General features: G+C 42.9%; 1 protein-coding gene across 1 annotated transcript; it reads right to left on the bottom strand.

The window, feature by feature from the left end:
• Window positions 1-12,339: 12,339 nt before the first annotated feature.
• LOC138868349 (uncharacterized) lies at window positions 12,340-22,725 on the bottom strand. The gene is made up of 5 exons (XM_070145900.1): window positions 22,098-22,725; window positions 21,838-21,863; window positions 21,392-21,542; window positions 21,074-21,149; window positions 12,340-12,967 (listed from the first exon to the last, which is right to left on the bottom strand). The coding sequence occupies exons 1-5, from the start codon at window positions 22,723-22,725 to the stop codon at window positions 12,340-12,342; spliced, it is 1,509 nt and encodes a 502-aa protein (XP_070002001.1).
• Window positions 22,726-23,425: the final 700 nt, after the last annotated feature.

The following is a 23,425-nucleotide window of genomic DNA, read 5'->3' as shown; positions in this document are numbered from 1 at the left end:
GTCGGTATGGTATGAGCTTTAGATCTCGTGTTTCCCATTCACCCTGAATTTGATGTACCAAGAGGTCCGAGTCTCCCAAGACCAAGACGTCTTGGACACCCATGTCAGCAGCCAAGCGCAGACCCAGAATGCAAGCTTCATATTCGGCCATATTGTTGGTGCAATAGAAGCGTAGTTGAGCCGTAACAGGATAATGCCGTCCTGTTTCAGAAATGAGTACTGCTCCTATTCCAACCCCTTTTGCGTTTGCCGCTCCATCGAAGAAAAGCTTCCAACCCGGTTCCTCGGGTAATTCCAACTCATTCGTATGCATCACCTCTTCGTCAGGAAAATACGTTCTTAAGGGCTCGTATTTCTCATCAACGGGATTCTCTGCCAAATGGTCTGCCAGTGCCTGGGCTTTCATGGCCGTCCTTGTCACGTAGATGATATCAAATTCTGTGAGCAGAATTTGCCATTTTGCCAACCTTCCCGTGGGCATAGGTTTCTGAAAGATATACTTCAACGGGTCCAAACGGGATATGAGATAAGTAGTGTATGAAGACAGGTAGTGCTTCAACTTCTGAGCTACCCAAGTTAGGGCGCAGCATGTTTTCTCGAGTTGAGTGTACTTGACCTCATGCACTGTGAATTTCTTGCTAAGATAGTAGATGGCCTGCTCCTTCCTCCCTGTGTCATCATGTTGCCCCAGTACACAACCAAATGAATTTTCCAAGACCGTCAGGTAAAGGATTAGGGGTTTCCCGGGCTTAGGCGGGACCAATACGGGTGGATTAGACAGATACCCTTTGATTTGGTCGAAAGCCTCCTGACACTCTGCCGTCCAACCTACTGCAGCATCCTTTCTCAGTAGCCGAAATATGGGCTCACAAGTTGTTGTGAGCTGAGCGATGAACCTGCTGATGTAATTGAGTCTACCCAGCAAACTCATTACCTCTGTTTTGTTCCTTGGCGGTGGCAAGTCTCGGATGGATTCAATTTTGGATGGGTCTAACTCAATCCCCCGTCGACTGACGATGAATCCTAGCAACTTTCCTGATGGAACCCCGAATGCGCATTTGGCCGGGTTAAGCTTGATATCATACCTCCGGAGTCTTTGGAAAAATCTCCTTAGGTCTGCTACATGGTCCTCCTGACGCCAAGATTTGATGATCACATCATCGACGTACACCTCTATTTCTTTGTGTATCATGTCATGAAACACAGCAGTCATTGCTCGCATGTACGTTGCCCCGGCGTTCTTTAACCCGAATGGCATTACCCGATAGCAGTAGGTTCCCCATGGCGTAATAAACGCTGTCTTCTCAGCATCCTCTTCGTCCATTAGGATCTGATGATAACCTGCATAGCAATCCACAAAGGATCCAATCTCGCGCCCTGCGCAATTGTCGATTAAGATATGAATGTTGGGTAGCGGAAAATTGTCCTTGGGACTTGCTTTGTTGAGGTTGCGGTAATCCACGCACACCCTGATTTTTCCATCCTTTTTTGGGACTGGTACCACATTGGCCAACCATTCGGGATATCGAGTGACCCGAATGACCTTCGATTGCAACTGCTTGATCACTTCTTCTTTGATTTTTACACTCATTTCTGTTTTAAATTTCCTTAGTTTTTGCTTGACCGGAGGGTATGCCGGGTCAGTGGGTAGTTTGTGAACCACTAAATTGGTGCTCAATCCAGGCATATCATCATAGGACCATGCAAAAACATCTTTGAATTCCCTGAGAGTTTCGATCAATTCTGCTTTGACATTCGGCTCAATGTGGATGCTAATTTTGGTCTCTTGGATGTTATCAGCGTCTCCTAGGTTTACAGCCTCAGTGTCATTTAGGTTAGGCTTGGGTTTCTCTTCAAATTGGCACAGTTCTCGGTTTATTTCTTCGAAGGCTTCCCCTTCATCACATTCGGATTCATTATCACAAACGACCTCTTGCATCATTGAGTCAGATTCAGATTGATTTATTAGACTAGGTCGAAGATCCGCTGTGCATGCCATGTCATTAGGACCAGTAAAAAGAGAACTGTTCAGAAAGAAAAAGAACAAAACAAGAAATTAAAATGGGACAAAAGAAAAGAACTTTATTAAATTTGCAGGATAAAAAGGGTTCACACTTTTACACAACGAAAGTAAAATTGGGATTACACCCTTGAATAATCCGATCAAACAAACAAACAAACAAAACATTAATCAAAGCCTACTACCAAGACTCCCCTCGGACAGGAAGAGGAGTAACCGTCCAATTGTTGGTCTTGGCCTCAGGCCCCACAAATTGTATCTCTGCTCTGCTGGAACCTTCTCCAGCTTCCACCATACTGACATCCGCAAATAGCCTCTCAAAACTCTGATTGAGGTCTTCATTTATACCGATCAAAGGTCCTCGAATCTTTGGGATCGCTGACCCCTTGGCACTTGCTTTAACAAAAGACCTTGAGAGGCGTGGCACTGGTTTAGGCAGAAACCAGACCCTCTTCTTCATTCTTCGCGCCTCCTTCCTGTCTGCTGCGGTTGGTTTGAACCCCAACCCGAAGGTTTCCAGATTCTTAGGAAGGGAAACAGGTTGGACTATCCCTTGAAGTTCAACTCCCAGGCCTTTTCCCGGCACAAATCCATTACCCAGCATTTCTGATACCATCATGACTGTTGCGGCAGCTACCCTAGGGTGCGGGATGATTTCTCCTTCAGAAATTTTGTTGGCCGACCCTGTATCGAGAATCTGGTAGACCCAGGGACCCTTGTCATCAGTGGTCTCTATGAAAGGCACAATGGTTCCGCCCATGGTGCATGTTGTATCCTCGCCGTGCAACACGACCTCTTGTCTTTCCCACTCGAACTTCACTGTCTGATGTAGGGTGGAAGGCACCGCTTTAGCTGCATGAATCCAGGGTCGTCCTAACAGCAAGTTGTAAGATACCTTGGCGTCCAATACCTGGAATTCCATGGTAAACAGGACCGGGCCAATGGTCAGTTCAAGTACGACATCCCCCATAGTGGCTGTTCCGTTTCCGTCAAACCCCCGGACACAGATGCTATTCTCCCGGATTCTTCCACGGTCAATCTTTAACTGGTCCAGGGTGGACAATGGACAAATATTGGCGCTTGAGCCGTTATCCACCAATACTCGGGTTACCACCGAGTCTTCACATTTGACAGCTAGGTATAGAGCTTTGTTATGCTCCGTACCTTCCACCGGCAGGTCATCATCTGAGAATGTCACTCTGTTCACCTCGAAAATCTTGCTAGCAATGGTTTCCAGGTGGTTTACAGAAATCTCACTGGGTACATGGGCCTCGTTCAATATCTTTAACAGGGCCCGACGATGTTCCTCGGAATGGAGGAGTAATGACAATAGTGAGATCTGGGCAGGTGTTTTTCTCAGCTGCTCAACCACAGAATAGTCTTGCACTTTCATCTTCCTCAGGAAGTCTTCAGCCTCTTCTTCTGACACTGGCTTCTTGGTTGCCACTGGGTTGGTTTTTCTTAACTCCACCGGAGCAAAACATCGACCTGATCGAGTCAGCCCTTGCGCTTCACAACTGACTTCTTCCACCTGTTTTCCTTGGTACGTCACCACTGCTTTTTCATATTTCCAGGGCACAGCCCTGCTGTCAAGCATAGGCAGTTGGACCACCGGCTTTATGGTCACCCGTTCTCTACATACCCCTTTCAACATGACTGCCGGTGTGGGCAGGATCCCTGGTATTACCAATTTGCTTGGCTCGGGTTTGCTTGTTATGACGGACGGGTTCTTCCCCCATATTACTACCGGCTTGACGCCTTCTCCCTGCGACTGTACCTTTGTTCCTCCACCGGTTAAGACTTCTTTTGGGGCAGCTTGGATCATCATCACTGTTTGTGAGGGTTTTCTTAATTCTCCTCCCTCACACACCAACTCAATCATGTGAGTTTCGTGGTGCGTTGGCAGTGGGTTTTGGTTGATGTTAGGAGCCTCCGGTGTCTGGACCTCGATCTTATTGGTGTCAATAAGATCCTGTATGGCATGCCTTAACTTCCAGCACTTCTCGGTATCGTGCCCGAGCATCCCTGAACAGTATTCACAACTGATTGAACGATCCAAATTCTGAGGCGGGGGATTTGGTTCCCGAGTATGGACAGGACTAACCAAACCCAATTGCCGCAGCTTGTGGAACACAGCGGTGTAGGTTTCTCCCAGTTCGGTGAAGGTTCTTTGCTTCCGCAACCTGTCATTTCTGGCATCTGGATTTCCCCGGAAACCTGCCCCTGAAGGATTTCTATATGCCCTTGGTGGAGGGTAAGTGTTTTGTGGTGGTGCATATATGTTCTGGGGAGCCGGTGCGCGCCATTGTGGGCGAACCGGAGGCTGAGTGTATACCTGGGCTTGGTGTACGGAACAATGTGGTTCTCGAGGTGGATAGAAATTTTGTGGTGGGTTGTATGGGTAGTTTGACCTGTGAGGCCTGGGTTGGTTGTAGTGCGGCCTGCCAGCCCTGGACCAACTGCCTGCCTCGATCGTGGCAACCTCTTCTTTCTTTCTTCTTAGCGCACCTCCCGTGCCGCTTTGAATAGCCTGGGTTGTGGCCTTAAGTGCCGAATAGTTTAAGATCTTGTCCGACCTCAAACCTTCTTCTATCATGACCCCTATTTTGACCACCTCGTTGAAAGATTTTCCAACCGTTGTCACCAAGTGACCAAAGTAGGTTGGATCCAATGTCTGCAAAAAGTAGTCTACCATCTCTCCCTCTCTCATGGGAGGATCGACCCTAGCTGCTTGTTCTCTCCAGCGGAACCCGAACTCGCGAAAACTTTCCCCGGGTTTCTTCCCAGTTCTCAATAACGTGAGACGGTCAGGGACTATCTCCAGATTGTATTGGAAATGACCTGCAAAAGCCTGCGCCAGGTCATCCCACGTGTACCACCTGCTGAAATCCTGCCTGGTATACCATTCCAGTGCAGATCCGCTCAGACTTTGGCCGAAATAAGCTATCAAAAGCTCATCCTTGCCTCCTGCCCCTCTCATTTTGCTACAGAATCCCCGCAAATGTGCCATGGGATCACCGTGCCCTTCATATAAATCAAACTTGGGCATCTTGAACCCAGCCGGGAGTTGGACATCTGGGAAAGGGCACAGATCTTTGTATGCCACGCTGACTTGATTGCCCAGCCCGTGCAAGTTCCTGAAGGATTGCTCCAGGCTTTTGAACTTTCTTAACACTTCATCCTGTTCAGGGGCCTTAACTGGCTTTTCAACCTCTGCCGGTACTTCCAAATGGGGATTGTAAGCCTGTGGTTCGGGTGCATGGAATGTAGGCTCAGGGGGATAGTATTGTGTATCGTGAGCCTGAAACAATGGCTCACTGGTCGTCCTTTGCAAAGGGGCCGACGCAGGTCCCACAAAAATGGGAATATTGGGTGTTGGGAGAGGTTGATGGGGTGGTGGAGCTTGGGAATCATGAGGGCTTCTTTCTTGATGATAGAGGGGATTTGGGCGGCTTGTGGAAGGGCCAGAGTGAGGGTACTCCGGCACGTGTCCCAGTGTCTCAGGGCTCTTTTGCGTTTTGGCCAGGGCTAGCTGCATTGCATGCATCTCTAGTCCCATCCTTTCAATCTTTTCCATTGCCTCTTTTAGCAACTGGCTCATCGGCCTTTCTTCCTCATTACTATTCTCTGAAGTAGTCATGCTTGTTGCTACCGGTCCTTTGGATCTGGTTTGGTATGAATGTGTTGCCAGAATTCTTTAACAACTAACTGTCTGGTATCAGACAACAACAAACTTTGTTAGTGTTAGAGCTTAACAGATTTGATCATAACACATAGAGGATGCAATGCACCTAGGCAGTTGACCGTTTCTACATGCTTTGCTTCAAACCACATGCGTCATCCCGGTTTGTTCATTCGTCTCTTTTTTAGAGTATTATGCGAAACCCCGCGTTTTTATTTTATTTACATTTTCTTTTCTTTATTTAAAAAGCGGTCGAATCTTATGGGGATTGCCTACGTATCACGTCCCCGCGTGAATCAGACCAGGCGTAGTTCTGCCATGAATCGAATTTTGGGGACACCCTATTTTTCTCTTAAAAATGAATCAACGACTCCTTTTTTTTCTTAAAACAAATTAATAAGACACACATTTTTCTTTTTTTTTTTCAAAATTCTGGCAGAGCTTTGACCATTTTTGTGACTTTTCAAGAATAAATAAGTAACCCCTTAACCGTTATTCCTCTTCCATTTCCAAACATTCCCGATATTCAGAAACCGGTCAGCATGCAAGCCTTGAAACAAGTAAATGCATAAAGCAAACAGGATGTAGCAGGATGGCCTTTATTCTCAGGTTGCCTGTCCTAGACGGACCCAGCCCCTGTGCTGAGTCCCCTAAGTCAAATGCACATGATGCAAATAAGCGTTCCTACTAGGGATCCGGCATGAAGCTATGTTATGCTAAGCTGTAAAGCCTAGGTGTTTGTTCTAGACCTGGCTTACCCGAGCGGACAACTCGAGCCGAGGATGGGAGCTGTGTACCGGTAACCAAAAGGCCATCCGATTTTGCAACTCCTCCGAATCCTCGTTCTATTTTGGCATATGACACTAACAGAAAGAAGCCACGACCAGCGTGCGCTCCTCAAGAGAGAAGAGAAGGGTTTCGGCACAGTTTATATGTACAGTTCAAACAATATCAAAGCAGTAAAAGCAGCATTTAGCACATTAGGCTCGAAACATGTAATCAAATCAGATAATAAATAAAGCCAAATAATAACAATTACACTAAGCTCGAATTCTTAACCCTGAACCAGTGGTTCTGGGTCAAAGGATCCCCAGCGGAGTCGCCAGAGCTGTCACACCTCCCTTTTTCCGCGCCCGAGGGGGCACAGGGGAGTTTTTTCCAATTAAAGGACAATCGAAACGGGATTTATTTATTTATTTCAGAGTCGCCACTTGGGAGATTTAGGGTGTCCCAAGTCACCAATTTTAATCCCGAAGCGAGGAAAATGATGACTCCATATTACAGTCTGCGTACCAGAAATCCGGATAAGGAATTCTGTTAACCCGGGAGAAGGTGTTAGGCATTCCCGAGTTCCGTGGTTCTAGCACGGTCGCTCAACTGTTATATTCGGCTTGATTATCTGATTTTATACAAGTCTGAACTTATGTGCAAAATTTAACTTTTAACCGCTTTTATCATTTACTGTTTTTATCAAGGATTACAACGTTGTGAAAATGTATCTCGAACCGCGTTACAATCAATGTACCCGCGGTCGTCGACACACTTTGACTCCGTTGAGATTTGGATTTGGGTCACATCAATGTGCACCCGAGTTTAAGGAAATTAAATTGTTAAAGGCGCACCTAAAGCGACTAGCGTATTTATTTTGGGTAGGACCGTGGAATTTTACTAAATGGTCCATCCCGAAGTCTAAATAATTTTTAAAGCAAATATTTACTGAGGGCCCCGCAATTGTATTTTATTTGGCGAGGCTCATCTCATTCTTATTTTTTTTCAAAAATGAATTTGCAACGTCATGGACACGCATCTCGAACCACGTCACAATCAATGTACCCATGATTAGAAATACATTTCGAATCCGTCGAGATTTGGATTTGGGTCACATAAATGTGCACCCGAGTTTAAGAAGGTAAGGTTTATTAAAGCGTGTCCTAAAGAGACTAACGTGTTGTTATTTTAGGAGGGTTGTGAGATTTGCTAAACAACCCGTCCTAGAAACTAAATGCTTCAATAATATACATTTAACAAGGGCCCCGTATCTGCGTGTTTTGTTTATTTTCATCGAGGCTCATCTCGTTCTTATTTTAAAAGGATATCCTATAGCAACTACGTTTTTTGTCGTGTTCGTCTCTATCAATTGAAAACGGTAGATAGTCCTAATTAATTACATGCTTGCAAGTTGTTTGTAATGGAATTCAGAAATGCTTAACAAAAGTTGGGACCGAAGCTGCGTGCACAGTCGGCCAAACAAATAATCCCGGGCCCAAATCCAGCCCACGCGCGGTTGGCCAGACCTGGGCCACTGCTCGCTCGATGCGGGCCTGCCTGATCTGTCCTCGACCTGGGCTCGACCCTGGTGAGGTTGAGGCCGTGAACTTGTTCTGGGTTCTATTGGCATGGTTTATCAGTTATAAAAGGACCGCCTATTAAAGGGAAAGAAATTAACTAGTAGTGGATAGTTTTCATGTTTGGCCTATTAAAGAATATACTGCACAGTTAAACTAAGTCTAAGATACAACCTATTACATTGGGAATATTTTCACCTAACAACATACATATATAAACTAACATTCAGCTAATCTACATTGATATATACTGGGCATACAGGCTACTTCCATTATCAAAACAGGAATGAAAATTATTATACAGTACATGATATTTAATGTAACAATCTATGTATAAAAGTCACTCTTCAGGTCTTTTCTTTTGTATTCATGCTCAACTTTCCAATTACATTTGACAGAGTATTAGTCATGTACCTGGTATAGAGAAACAAAAGAAGAAGGAAATGATCAGCTGAGTGGTACGCAGCAAGCACAGCAGCAGCAGATAAATGGCACAACACAGCAACAACCAAACAGCCACAAAGATGAAGTTCACACGTTGGTCGAGCAACAGACTAATAATCCCAGGAAGACAGGATAGGAAACAAAACCAGTCGAGAAAGGAAACAGAATATTTTGTGCTATAGCCACAGAAGTTCAATAACCACCAAGGCTCAGCAAATAACCAGCACAGTTTCGACAATCAAGGAGACTAAAACTCAAACCAGCAGCACACAGAAAGCTCAGTGTAACAACAATCACAGCAGAAGAAACACAGACTTCTCTTAATGAGACAAAGAACAATCCCAGTTAGGATAACCAACTTGGTTTCTTTGTGCAATTCTTGGACAGTGTTCAGTTACAGTATTTCTGGAAATTTCTTTCTGTTTTTTTTCCAGTTTTCTTCAACTCACAAGACCTCTCCTCAAGACTAAAATTTCCAGCCTTTTCTCTCTTTTTCTGAAGACTAAAAGTCCAGCCTAAGACTCAAAACTCCAGCCCCGTTTAAATTCTCAAATGGCTTATTTATAAGCCAAAAACCAGTGCAGTTAAGCTGCCCTTTTTTTTTTTGCAACTTGCAGCCTGCCCATACTCTTTAAAGCCCATGCCTAAGCATCTTTTGGTGTCAGCCCCCTTTATTCCCACGCCTGGTTTTGTTTAATCAGGAGTTATGGGCATCATTTTTTATTCAATTTAAGTCCCATACTCTTATGTCTTGTTCCCCATTGGCATTAATTTAATCCCAAATTAGTACCCTACTTGTCAGCTCATTTAAACTAATCATTTTTGTTCTTTGCAAACCCCAGACTACCCCTGTTAAACCCTGGTTACCACTGTCTTGACCCTTTGCCGCATCAGGGCATTTTTGAACTGATGAAAGTTCAAATTCAGGACTGCCTAGACTGAACCTTTCAGTCATTTTTCAATGCAAACAAACTATTTCAAACAATGTTGGGGCCTTCAATCAGTGGCAAAGTATCAATTAGTCATGCGACATTATTAGCTCGTTTGATTCATTAGTTATAGAAACTAATCAACGACATTTATCGAGTCGACTATACTAATTATAGCAGGTAATAATCAGTCGCTCACACAAACAATATGTTCAGGGACCTAAAGGGCTTCGGACAACTTGGTCAGTCACTAGGAACCTATATAAGTTTATTCATGCGACGACTATACTAATCGGACATGCTTATCATAGGATACATTTAAATCATACACAGAAACCAATCGACCAAATAAAAGGTCTTTACAGAGATGAAGAAATCCGAATGAAAAATAACAAAAAAATAACAAACAAACACAACGAAACATGCTGACCACTTAATCAAAACTAACACAAAAGAAAGGAAAACTTACCGAAAATGTTTAAATCAAACAGACCCAAATCTGATTCAACTTCGAACTTTTGAGGCCGAACAAACTTTAATCAGGGTGTTCTCACATGAGAACACCTTGATTAAGGTCTATTAGACCTCAAACCCATGTCCAAACCGGCCGGGTTCCCCAGGTGCATGTGTTTCAAGTTCTGGATTTCCAGATCTGGATTTTTAGGAGTTGTGGGTAGATTCGGACCAAACCAAGCTTGGTTTGGTCACGAGGAAGGTCAGGGGAGTGTCTGGTATGAAGATGGGATGGTTTGGCATAGATCCGGGTTCGACTCAAATCTTCAAATGAAGATTCGAGACGAACGGAAGTGATTCGAGGCTCGTGGTTAGTGGATTTGTGTTCAGGACAGTGAGGTGGTCCTAGGGTGTTCAGGAGGTGGCCACCGGCGTCCATGCCGCCGGTTTTAATGGCGAAGGAGACTAGGGCGGCTGCTAGGGTTTGGGGGTTTCAGGGTTCAGGGAAGGAGACGATGAAGGGTGGGGTTGGTATAGGGGGTGCGGGGTAAGGGCTGAGTTTATATATGGGGAGGTTGATCGGATCTGAGCCGTTAGATCATATGATCTCAACGGCTTGGATCTGAGGGTGGGAAATGAGACGGGGTCGTTTGGTAGTTAAACGGGGTCGTTTGGTTTAAGTGAGGGGTTGGGTCAGGCTGGTTATTTGGGTCGGGTTTGAACATGGGTCGCTGAAAGAGGTCATGAACCGTTAGATCGACTGGGACGGACGGCTCAGATTGATTTGCCCGAAACGACGTCGTTTCAGGAGGTGCCTGGGCAGGCCTGGTCTGGACTGGGCTGAGTGATGGTTTGGACCTGTTTTTGTTTCATTTATTTGGGCCCAACCGATTTCAACTTTCTTTTGTTTTCCAATTCAAAGAAAAATAAAAATAAAAATAACTAATAAAACCAATGAAATTAAAACAAATAACAATATAGCACTTCAACATAATTATCATAAAAATAAAAATGTTTAAGTAAGTTAAATCACAACCTAACACGGACGACGCACACATATATATTTTGAATTTTCTTTTGGAGCGGTTGCTCGTAAAGCAAAAATCACGTGCTTACAATGTCCAATTTTTCTCTTAAACTGATTATGGAAGGACCTGGTTCTTCTAAGTGTTCCTCAACCTACTATTGCAGAAATAGTAAATGCAGAAGGTAAAGAACACAGGTATTTTAAGTGGAAAACGCCTGACCCAAAAGGTAAAAAAACCACAACCTACTTCCCAGTAGGATTTTTCCAAACTCTCCACAAAATCACTGAGCCAAATACTACATTTACAAAACACTTTTGTAAACCTAGGACTAACTCTAATCCCGTTGTAGCAAACAACCTCTAACTGTTGCGACAACTTCAAGTTAACTCTAACTTGAATACTTTGAGTACCTATTACAATTGCCTCTAGATAAAGCCGAAATGTACAATATGAAAACACCTACTACAATTTGAACTAGAATAAAAGACAGATACTTGGAACTGGTTCTTCTATCTTATTTATGTAGCTTCAGGTTTGCACACTTGAATCACACACGAGCTGCTTGCAAAATGCCTTGCTATTTTGCTCTCAATTCCTATTTGACTTTTGCGTTTGTGCATACCTGTTAAATAAGAACAACCTGTAATATATAGAGTTAGTAGATGAAGAAATAACTAGAGTTCTAATGCTACTCTTCCTTGGTGAAAGAGTTCTAGTTGATCTCAACTTCTAACTCCTTTCCTATCTCGGATAATGTTCTCTTTGAGTAAGGAGTCATTCTCCTTATCAATTATGCAACCTTTTCGATCAGGAGATATCAAATATACCAAGTTAAGCTTATCTCATTCATGTTCATCCCACATGCTCGAATCTGCCCGTTTCTATGCACCCAAGGGATGGACCTGGTTCATGCCTGAGCTTCCTTTGTCAATCTTCAAAACTAACCTTCACTTGGGCCAACAAATTCCCCCTTTTGATGATGACAAACTCTGTACTTTTTCATATGCTTAGGACTTATTTCAACTAAGCTCAACATCCACACAATGTTAGAAACAGTTTTCCTTTTTATCACTTATCATCAAGGACCAGGTTCATTAGGTTATAAACATCACTTGTTCAAAGTACAAAGCACAACCTTTCCCCCTTTTAGCATCATCGAAAAGTTGCATAAAAATGTGAGATAACCAAATTTTAAACTTACCCATGGCTACTGGGGCTACTTTAAATGCAAACATGGATTAATAATCATAGATCAAGCTAAGTATTTCAACCATTAAAGAAATATAAACAAACAGTTAGAGCAAAAACAGTGAATTTCATTGATGATTGATAAGATTCTACCACAAAGCATAAGAAGAAAAAAAATACTGAAAACATGAGCAAAGAAACAAAAAGCCCCGAAATGGGTCACTAGTTAATCTACACTAGGCTAGGAGGCTTAAGGCTTGGAAGAGCTAGGGACTTGGTTTTTGGCTTGGAGAAGTTCCAGCATGTCTTGAAGAATTCCAACATTCTTCTCCTTTTCCCTTGCCAGTTCAGTTCTGAGAGCATCTCTCTCAGACTCTACCTCAGCCAACCGTGTCTTCAACCTTGCTATCTCAGCATCCTTTGCCCCACTCTCCTGCACCAAGGCTCTGACCTTGCTATTGACAGGTGCCTTCTTGGATGAACTAGGTTCATTAGGAGTGGCATGGACCTCAAAGTCACAAACAATTAGAGTTTTTGCCCTAAAGTAATCATTGTTTGTAGCCACTTCCCACTTCTTCAGAGGCACCTTAAAATGTTCAAGCACAGCTGTGAGAATGAAGCCATAGGGAATGACATGAGACTTGGTGCCATTGATAATTCTATCAAGAAGCTGAATTATAAATTTAGGCAACCTAATATGCTTCCCACTATCCAAACACTCCATCAGTACTAAATCCATGAAGTTTGCAATGTGCCTCCTTTCCTGCCTTGGCAGAACGCATTTGATGACAAATTCAAATAGCACTTTGTGGGATGGCTTCATCTCACTCTTGTACACAGCCTTGGGCTCCAGTTCCTCCTTATTGTCACTGAACTTTCTAGTAATGGAAATGGCAGTAGGAAGGTTTTTTAGGCTTGTCCACTTAAGCTTTGTGTAGTCATTGTACCCCTGTCATGACCTGAATTTCCCACCCTCGGGGGTTATGATGGTGCCTACTAGTGAAAGCTAGGCAAGCCAATTATTTCAATTATTTTACCCTTTTTATTTTTAATCCCTTAACAGTTGTGAGTTAACATTTTATAAACAGCGGAAATAATAAAGCGGAAGAATGAAATATAACAATTTAAAATAATACCGATACGAATCCATAAACATAATCCACCCAAAACTGGTGTCACAATCTCACAGACTATCTAAGAATACTACAAATAGGGTCCGAACAAAATAGATACACGTCTATCTCTGAAATAATAAAGAACAGAAGAAAAATTAGATATGAAGGGGACGCCAAGGCCTGCGAACGCCTGCAGGACTACCTTGGGTCTCTTGATAGACTGAAGGCAGCAACCTCACTATGGTCCAAAAGCTCCAGCATCGAGATCTGCACACAGTTCAGAGTGTAGTATCATCATAACCGACCCCATGTGCTAGTAGGTGTCGAGCCTAACCTCGAAGAAGTAGTGACGAGGCTAGGACAATACTACCAAATAAACCTATGCAGTTATATCATATACAACAAGTAATAACGACAGAAACTAACAGTTAAAGATGGGAAGGGGAAACATGCTCGGGGGAAATATCATATTCAAATAGAAATTTAGTAAAGAAGCGTGCAGTACACCAAAATTCAACTATAAGCAAGAATAAGGAAATCAATGACAAGTGCACCACTTCACCCTTCGTCCTTTTACTCTCGTTCTTAACATAAGAATCAATATAATCGGTACGGCATCACCCTTTGTGATTTTACCTCACAAAATCATGGCACGACATTATCCTTCGTGCATTATCACTCATATCATGGCACAACATCACCCTTCGTGCTTTTACATTTACAAAATCGTCACGGCATCACCCTTCGTGCATTGACACTCACTCACAAATATCACGCACGACATCACCCTTCGTGCTTTTACACTCTTCCTTACCCGAGCAACATTCACAAAGCAATTCAGGCAAGGAATCAATAAAATTACAATAGAATGTCGGCAAGGGAACAATAGTATAACAATAATATCCCGGCAAGGGAAATAATATCAAAACCAATAATATCCCGGCAAGGGAGGCAATATCATAAACCTCTTCTCTTTTCCACAATTACTTTACAACTCAATTCTCAACTTGAGCCAACACTCTACAATGTTTGATTACCAATAATACTTCCACAAGCCTTGTTCAAAATTAGAAATCATTATATTAAGTATGGACAATACAAAATGGAGTCACATCAATCATAGTATAAGACTCATGGGCATGCTTGACACCGACGTACAAATACTCGTCACCACACCTATAAGTCGTACTCAACAATTAACACATAGCAAATAAGACACAACTCATAATCCCTTAAGCTAAGGTTAGACCAAACACTTACCTCAATGCCACGAACATAATCAAGCCTCAACTACCGCTTTAACCCTCGATTCCACCACCAATTCGCTTGTATCTAGCTACAATTTACTTAACGATATCAATAAATGCTAAATGAATCAATTCTAATGCGTGAAAATAGGTTTTCTAATGATTTCTCCAAATACTCAAAAATCGACCCGGGCCCACATGGTCAAAACCCAAGGTTCGAACCAAAACCCGATTACCCATTCACCCACGAACTCAAATATATAATTTGTTTTGAAATCGGACCCCAAATCGAGGTCCAAATCCCCAAAATTAAAAATCCTAAGTTCTACCCAAAACACCAGTCCCCCATGAAATCCCTTAATTTTGAATTGAAATCATGTGAAAAGATGTTATGGATTGAAGAAAATGAGTTAGAAATGACTTACAATTGATTTGGAGAAGAACTTTTCTTTGGAAAATCGCCCAAGAGAGCTTAGGGTTTGAGAGAGTTTGAAAAATGAAGAAATTCCGTCTAAGTTATAATTTGTACAAGTGCAGATATTGCATTTGCGATGTCTGGTTCGCAAATGCGAACTCGTAAATGCGGCCCAGGCTTCAGAAATGCGAAGCTAGGCTAGTCCTGCTTTTTTCGCAAATGCGAACTACTGTTCGCAATTGCGGTCCCTGTTGAAGTCGCATTTGCGACACTGAGCTTTGCAAATGCGAAGGTCTCCCTGCCCAGCCCATCTTCGCAATTGCGATAATTCTTCGCAATTGCGAGCTCGCATTTGCGAGCCAAGCTTCGTAATTGCAAAGCCTGCAGACCTGCAATACACCAGCAGTTTTCCTAAGTCCAATTTCACTCTGCGGCCTATCAAAAACTCACCCGAGCCCTAGGGGCTCCAAACCAAACATGCACGCAAGTCCAAAATATCATACGACTTGCTTGTGCGATCAAATCATCAAAACAACATCAACAACTATGAATTAAACCTCAAATCCATGAAATCACTCAAGAACATAAAAAATCCCATTTTCTCAATTAAAGGTCCGATTTATACTAAACGAACTCTGATTCTTACCAAACTTCACAGATTCAACTTAATTATTATATAAGACCTGTACCGGGCTCTAGAACCAAAATACGAGCCTGATAGCGTCAATTTCAAACCTCTTTACATTCCCAAAAACTCTTAAAATTTCAGTTAAACAATTTCTTTCAAAATTTCATTTCTCGGGCTTGGGACCTCGAAATTCGATTCCGGGCATACGCCGAAGTCCCATATTTTACTACGGACCCTACGAGACCGCCGGATCACGGGTCAGGGTCCGTTTACCAAGAATGTTGACCAAAGTCAACTTTGATAAATTTTAAAAGCCAATTTCCTTATTTTTCTTAGATTTCACAAAAAAGCTTTCCGAAAACGCGCTCGGACTGCGCACGCAAATCGAGGTGAGACAAAAAAAGGTTTTTAAGGCCTCGGAACACAGAATTTACTTTCAAAACGAGGTCATCACATTCTCCACCTCTAAAACAATCGTTCGTCCTCGAACGGATATAAGAAAAGTACCTGAGTCGGAGAAAAGATGAGGATATCGGCTCTGCATATCGGACTCGGACTCCCAGGTAGCTACCTCGGTAGGCTGACCTCTCCACCGAACACGGACAGAAGGGAAACTCTTCGATCTCAATTGATGAACCTGCCGGTCTAGAATAGCAACCGGCTCGTCCTCATAGGATAAGTCCTTGTCCAATTGGATAGTGCTAAAGTCTAACACATAAGATGGATCGCCGTGATACTTCCGAAGCATGGACACATGAAACACTGGATGCACAGCTGAATAACTCGACGGCAACGCAAGTCTGTAAGCCACCTCTCCCACTCGATCAAGAATCTCAAACATGCCAATAAATCTAGGGCTAAGCTTGCCCCTTTTCCCAAATCTCATCACGCCCCTCATAGGTGACACCCGAAGTAACACCGGCTTGGCGACCATGAATGCCACATCACAAACCTTACGGTTGGCATAACTCTTTTGTCTGGATGAGCTGTCTGAAGCCTATCTTAAATGATTTTAACCTTGTCTAAGGTATCCAGTACTAGATCCGTACCCAACAATCGAGCCTCTCCCGGCTCAAACCACCCAACCGGCGACCAACACCGCCTACCATATAAAGCCTCATAAGGAGCCATCTGGATGCTCGACTGGTAGCTCTTTTTGTAGGCAAACTTCGCTAAAGGAAAAACTGATCCCACGAGCCTCCAAAGTCAATAACACAAGCTCGGATCCAAAATCTGAATAGTACGCTCGGACTGCCCGTCCGTCTGAGGATGAAATGTTGTACTCAACTCGACCCGTGTGCCCAACTCATGTTGAACTGCCCTCCAAAAATGTGAGGTAAACTGCGTACCTCGGTCTGAAATGATAGACACGGTCACACCATGAAGACGAACGATCTCCTGGATATAGATCTCGGCTAACCTCTCATAAGAATAGGAAACTGCCACATGAATGAAATGTGCTGACTTTGTCAGCCTATCAACAATAACCCACACTGCATCGAATTTCCTCTGAGTCCGTGGGATTCCCACAATGAAATCCATGGTGATACGCTCCCACTTCCACTCAGGAATCTCAATCTTCTAGAACAAACCACCAGGTCTCTAATGCTCGTACTTTACTTGCTGATAATTCAAACACCAAGACACATATGCAACAATATCCTTCTTCATCCTCCTCCACCAATAATATTGCCGTAAGTCCTGATACATCTTAGCGGCACCCGTATGAATAGAGTACCGGAAACTATGGGCCTCCTCTAAAATCAACTTTCGAAGTCCATCCACATTAGGCACACAAACTCGACCCTGCATCCTCAAAACTCCATCATCTGCTAATGTAATATGCTTGGCACTACCGTGCTGCACTGTGTCCCTAAGGACACATAAATGAGGATCATCATAGTGTCAATCTCTAATACGCTCAAATAATGAAGAACGAGCGACTGTACAAGCTAACACACGGCTGGACTCAGAAATATCCAACCTCACGAACTGATTGGCCAAAGCCTGAACATCCAAAACAAGCGGTCTCTCACCGACCAGAATATACGCAAGACTGCCCATACTGGCTGACTTTTTACTTAAAGCATCGGCCACCACATTGGCCTTTCCCGGATGATATAAGATGGTGATATCATAGTCTTTCAATAGCTCCAACCACCTTCTCCGCCTCAAATTTAGCTCCTTCTGCTTGAACAAATACTGTAGACTCTTGTGATCCGTGAACACCTCACATGACACGCCATACAAATAGTGCCTCCAAATCTTCAGTACGTGAACAATGGTTGCTAACTCCAAATCATGAACTGGATAATTCTTCTCATGAATCTTCAACTGTCGCAAAGCATAAGCAATGACCTTTCCATCCTACATCAACACCGCACCAAGTCCAATATGAGATGCGTCACAATAAACTGTATATGGCCCTGAACCTGTAGGCAAAACCAACACCGACGCCGTAGTCAAAGCTGTCTTAAGCTTCTGGAAGCTCGCCTCACACTCGTCCGACCACCTGAACTGGGCACCCTTCTGGGTCAACCTGGTCATCGGGGCTACAATAGATGAAAACCCCTCCACACCCCGATGGTAATAGCTTGCCAAATCCAAGAAACTCTGGATGTCTATAGTTGACACGGGTCTAGGCCAGTTCCTGACTACCTCTATCTTCTTCAGATCCACCTGAATACCCTATACTGAAACAACGTGATCCAAGAATGCAACTGAACTCAACCAGAACTCACATTTTGAAAACTTAGCATACAACTAACTATCTCTCAAAGTTTGAATAATAACTCTCAAATGCTGCTCATGCTCCTCCGGCTGCGGAAATAGATCAAAATGTCATCAATGAAGACTATCACGAATGAATCCAAGTAAGGCTTGAACACTCGGTTTATCAAGTCCATGAAAGCTGCTGGGGCATTTGTCAATCCAAATGATATCACCAAGAACTCATAATGCCCGTACAGAGTGCAGAAAGCTGTCTTAGGGACATCGGATGCCCTAATCCTCAACTGATGGTAGCCAGATCTCAAGTCAATATTCGAAAATACCTTGGCACCCTGAAGCTGATCAAACAAGTCATCAATTCTCGGCAATGGATACTTGTTCTTGATTGTAACCTTGTTCAACTGCCGATAATCTATACACATCCTCATCGATTCGTCCTTCATCTTAACAAATAACACTAGCGCATCCCAAGGCGAGACACTAGGTCTAATAAAGCCTTTATCAAGCAGGTCTTGCAACTGGTCCTTCAATTCTTTCAACTCAGGCAGGGCCATATGATAGGGCAGAATAGAAATGGGCTGAGCGTCCGGAGCCAAATCAATGTAGAAGTCAATATCCCTTTTGGGTAGCATACCCGATAGGTCTGAAGGAAATACCTCAGGAAACTCACGAACAATAGGCACAGAATCCATAGAAGGAACTTCGGCACTAGAATCACGAACATATGCCAAATAGGCCAAACATCCCTTATCAACCATACGTCGAGCCTTCATATATGAGATAACCCTACTAGTAGAATGACTAGGAGTCCCTATCTAATCCAAATGAGGTAGACCCGACAAGGATAAGGTCACAGTCTTGGCATGACAGTCCAAGATAGCAAGGTAAGGTGATAACCAATCCATCCCCAATATGACATCAAAGTCAACCATATCCAAAAGTAACAAATCTACTCGAGTATCAAGACCCCCAATCACAACTATACATGAACGATGGACACGATCTACCATAATAGAATCACCTATCGGTGTAGACACATATACATGAGCACTCAAGGAATCACTAGGCATGACCAGATACGGTGCAAAATAAGATGACATATAGGAGTATGTAGATCCTGGATCAAATAGAACTGAAGCATCTCTACTATAAACCAGAACAGTACCTGTGATAACTACATCGGAGGCCTCAGCCTCATGCCTAGCTGGAAGAACATAACATCGGGGTTGGGCCCCATCACTCTGAACTACATCTCTGGGACGACCTCCTGCTGGATGGCCTCTACCTCTAGCGGCCTGACCTCCACCTTTAATACCTCTACCTCCACCTCTAGCACCCCTACCTATACTTCTAGCAAGTTGAGCGGGCGGTAGAACACTCGGTGTCTGAACCATGGCACAGGAACCTTGCTGCTGCTCGGTGCTCGAGGGCAAAATCTAGCAATATGCCTCGTATTGCCACAAATATAATAAGCCCTCGGCTGCTGACCCTAACAGCCTGAATAACCACTCTGAAAACTCTAGAGCGGAGGTGCACTGATAGTAGCTAGCGGTGCACTATAGGGCAGCTGATCAGAATACTGCATATGAGAACCACGGCTACCTGGAGCACCGTGAGAAGCCTGAAGTGCTGAATGAAACGTCGTGGAAGAATGGCCCCTACCAAAAGAATCTCTGCCTCCAAATGAGGAACCACTGAACTTGCCCGAATGACGAGGCCTCTTGTCAGACCCCTGACCACTCCCCTATGATAGAACCATCTCAACTCTCCCGGCCACATTGGCCACATCCTGAAAAGAAATCTCGCTCCTCGTCTCCTTAGCCATCTACAACCGAATAGGCTGAATGAGTCCCTCAATGAACCTCCTAACTCTCTCTCTCTCTCTCTCTCTCTCTCTCTCTCTCTCCCTCTCAGTGGGAAGTATAAGAAGATAATGACGGGCCAAGTAAATGAATCTGGTCTTGTACTGAGTGACAGTCATAGAACCCTGCTGGAGATGCTCAAACTGCCTCCGATAGTTCTCCCTCTGAGTGATCGGAAGAAACTTCTCTAGAAATAGCTGAGAGAACCAATACCAAGTCAAATCCGGTGACCCAGCTGGTCTAGCCAAACAATAATCTCTCCACCAAGTCTTAGCAGATCCATACACACAACCAACTGATTTTCTCTTGATGTTTCTCCAATGTTTTGTTGCTGAGAAACGGGCTCATGGATAGGTTCCATTGAGGTATGAGATTCAGTTCCTCTTTGTTCAGTCCCCCCTGTCAGATTGCCCTGAATAGAAGAACATGTTCCATCACATGTTCCTTCTTCTGGTGCAGCTTCAGCCTGGGCTGTGATTTCATTTAAATTTCTTACCAGCCCAATTGCTTCATCTTCATGTTACTGTCTCTCAGAAAGAATATTAGTTTCATCAAAAACCACATATACACTTTCTTCTACATACATAGTTCTTTTGTTGTATTCCTTATAAGCTTTACTATATGAAGAATATCCCAAGAATACCCCCTCATCACTTCTGGGATCAAACTTACCTAGGGAGTTTTTATCATTGTTGTGCACATAGAACTTGCATCCAAATGCCCTAAGATGGGATATATTTAGTTTTTTCCTTTTAAGTAACTCATTGGGAGTCTTCTCTACAAGAGGTCTAGTTATGCACCTATTGATGATGTAGCATGCAGTATTTACAGCTTCTGCCCAGAAGCTAGGGGCAGTTTACTAGAAAGAAACATAGTCCTAGCCATATCTTTAAGTATCCTATTCTTTCTTTCAACTGCTCCATTTTGTTGTGGAGTCTTAGGAGCAGAAAAATTATGATCTATGCCATGCACATTACAGTTGATTACCTAATTGATGCAAGTTGATTAACTAGTTGTTTCTGAGATTTTCTAACAAAAGAAGCAAACATGTCAAATGCTTCATCTTTAGATGTTAAAAGCAATGTCCAAGTAAACAAGAGTAATCATCAACAAGCATCATAACATATCTCTTACCACCTCTGCTTAATATTCTCATTGGGCCACAAAGATCCATATGGACCAGTTCCATCGTTCTAGTGGTACTTACCACTTTCTTGCATTTAAAAGAGGATCTTACCTGCTTCCCCCTTGCAAAACCTCACAAACTTTGTCTTCCTCGAACTTGATGTTAGGCAGCCCTATTACCAGGTCCTTGTTTGTTGAGTTGACTCAGACTTGCATGTCCAAGTCTCTTGTGCCGAATGAGGGGATCATTGTCCAACACACTTAAGCAAGCGAGTTCATTTTCTAAATGTGTGGACAGATCTACAATGTATATATTGTTTACTCTTTTTCCCTGCAAAACAATCTTGTTAGTGGTAAGATTAATCACAAAATATTTGGTAGAGGTGAAAGTTACTAAGTTACCTCTATCACACAATTGTGATACACTGATTAGACTGTATTTTAGGTCATGTAACAAGTAGATATTCTCAATAGAGTGAGAATCAGTCTTACCTACCTTTCTAACCCCAATGATCTCACCTTTCTTCCCATTTCCAAAGAAGACATTTCCTTCTTTGAGGTCCTCAAGTGAAAGGAACTAGTTCTTGTTTCCTGTCATGTGCTTTGAACAGTCACTATCCATGTACCATATTTGGTTGCTCCCTACTTGGACCTGCAAAAGGAAATCAGAGGTTAGTCTTAGGAACCCAAACTAGTTTGGAACCCTTTCTATAGGCAAAAGGGTGAATCAGATTCTTTTTGGCACATCCTAACAACCTAATTTTCCTTTGAACAAATATTTTATTCTTTTAACTAGCATTTTCTTTTGCAGTACATTCACTTTTGTAGTGACCAATCTTACCATAATGTGTGCAGATTTTATTGTCAAGAAGTGTGAGGTACTTACTTTTGGGATCCCACTTAGGTGCAGGGGTCCCATAACCAAGTCCTCTCTTATTGCTACTATGGTGTTCATATAGCCATGAAAGTGCATCGGAGTACCTATTCCATTTATAGGTTCTTTCTAGCTCATGCTTGACCTTGCTTAGATCCTCCTTTAGGACTCTTATCTGCTCATCTATTTTGTACAACTCATCTTTCATTTTTCCTAGGTTTTCTTCTAAAGTGAGTTGTGTGTGATTAGCTTTCTTTTTACTTGTTTCTAATTTCAGTTTTAGATTTTCAGATCTAAGCTCTAGAATAGTTGTGTCAAGTTCATGAACCTGGTTCTTTAACTCAGCATTTTTACTATCACTTTCACTAGCCCTAAGTTCCAGATTTTTGCACTTAGCTTTCAAAATCACACACTCCTTAGACAGTTGTTCCTTTTCATTGTTTAGAACCTCATATTCATCAATGAAATCTAGGAGTAACTCAGATAGCCTTTCTTTAGACAAAAATTTAATCTTGTCCTTTAGATGAATTACACTTACCTCAGATTCCTCATCAGATTCTCCAATGGCCATAAGTGCTTGTTCATCTCCATCTTCATCATCTGATTTTTCATCTGAGCTTTCTCCCCAAACAACAACCATAGACTTTGTTGGTCCTTTTTTCTTCTTGGGGTGAACCTGTTCCTTTTTCCTATTTCTTTGTTCAGCTCTTTCCTTCTTCCATTCAATTTCCCATTGAGGGTAGTTTTTGATTTAGTGATCAGTCTTCCCACACTTGTAACATCCCTAATTGGTTTGCTTTTCAGGAACCCTTGGTTTGCTGTAGTTTCCACTTCTTGAAGGACCTTTTCCTCTCATTAGGTACTTTTTGAAGTCCTGTGTGATCATGGCCATTTCATCATCTTCTAGTTCAGAACCTTCAGTGATTCTGAGTGCTAGACTCCTTTCTTTCTTGGGTACATCCATCTTCATAGTTTGTCTTCTAAGTTCATAAGCAGTGAGATTTCCAATTAGCTTATCCAACTTGAGAGTGACAATGTTCTTTGATTCTTGAATAACAGTGATTTTGCTCTCCCAAGAGACTAGTAGAACCTTTGTCAGAATCTTCTCAACTCTATCTTCTTCAGTTTCATGAGCCACTTGCAAAGTGTCCCAGATTTTCTTAGCAGTGGTAAAACTTTGAATTCTACTGTACTCATCTGGACCAAGTCCACACACAAGCCATTTCTTGGCTTTAGCATTCTTCCCCCATTTCCTCAAGTCCTCAGTAGTGCAATCAAGCTCTCGTTTTTGGCATATCTACTCCTTCAGCATTCTTCTTCTTGGTAGCCAGGGGACTATC

Source organism: Nicotiana sylvestris, chromosome 5, assembly GCF_000393655.2.
Source record: "Nicotiana sylvestris chromosome 5, ASM39365v2, whole genome shotgun sequence".
NCBI classification, from domain to species: domain Eukaryota; kingdom Viridiplantae; phylum Streptophyta; class Magnoliopsida; order Solanales; family Solanaceae; genus Nicotiana; species Nicotiana sylvestris.
The sequence above is the reverse complement of the archived record's forward strand: the minus strand, read 5'-3'. Positions and strand labels throughout refer to the sequence as shown.

Excerpts from the sequence above, each read along its gene's own strand:
- LOC138868349 (XM_070145900.1), bottom strand. The coding sequence starts at position 22,725 with ATGGTTGTTGTTTGGGGAGAAAGCTCAGATGAAAAATCAGATGATGAA. Across the intron at positions 21,864-22,097 it reads ACCTAAGTGGGATCCCAAAA|GTCCAAGTAGGGAGCAACCA; the intron begins GTAAGTACCTCA and ends TTCCTTTTGCAG. Across the intron at positions 21,543-21,837 it reads GTAGGGAGCAACCAAATATG|GGAAAAAGAGTAAACAATAT; the intron begins GTACATGGATAG and ends ATTGTTTTGCAG.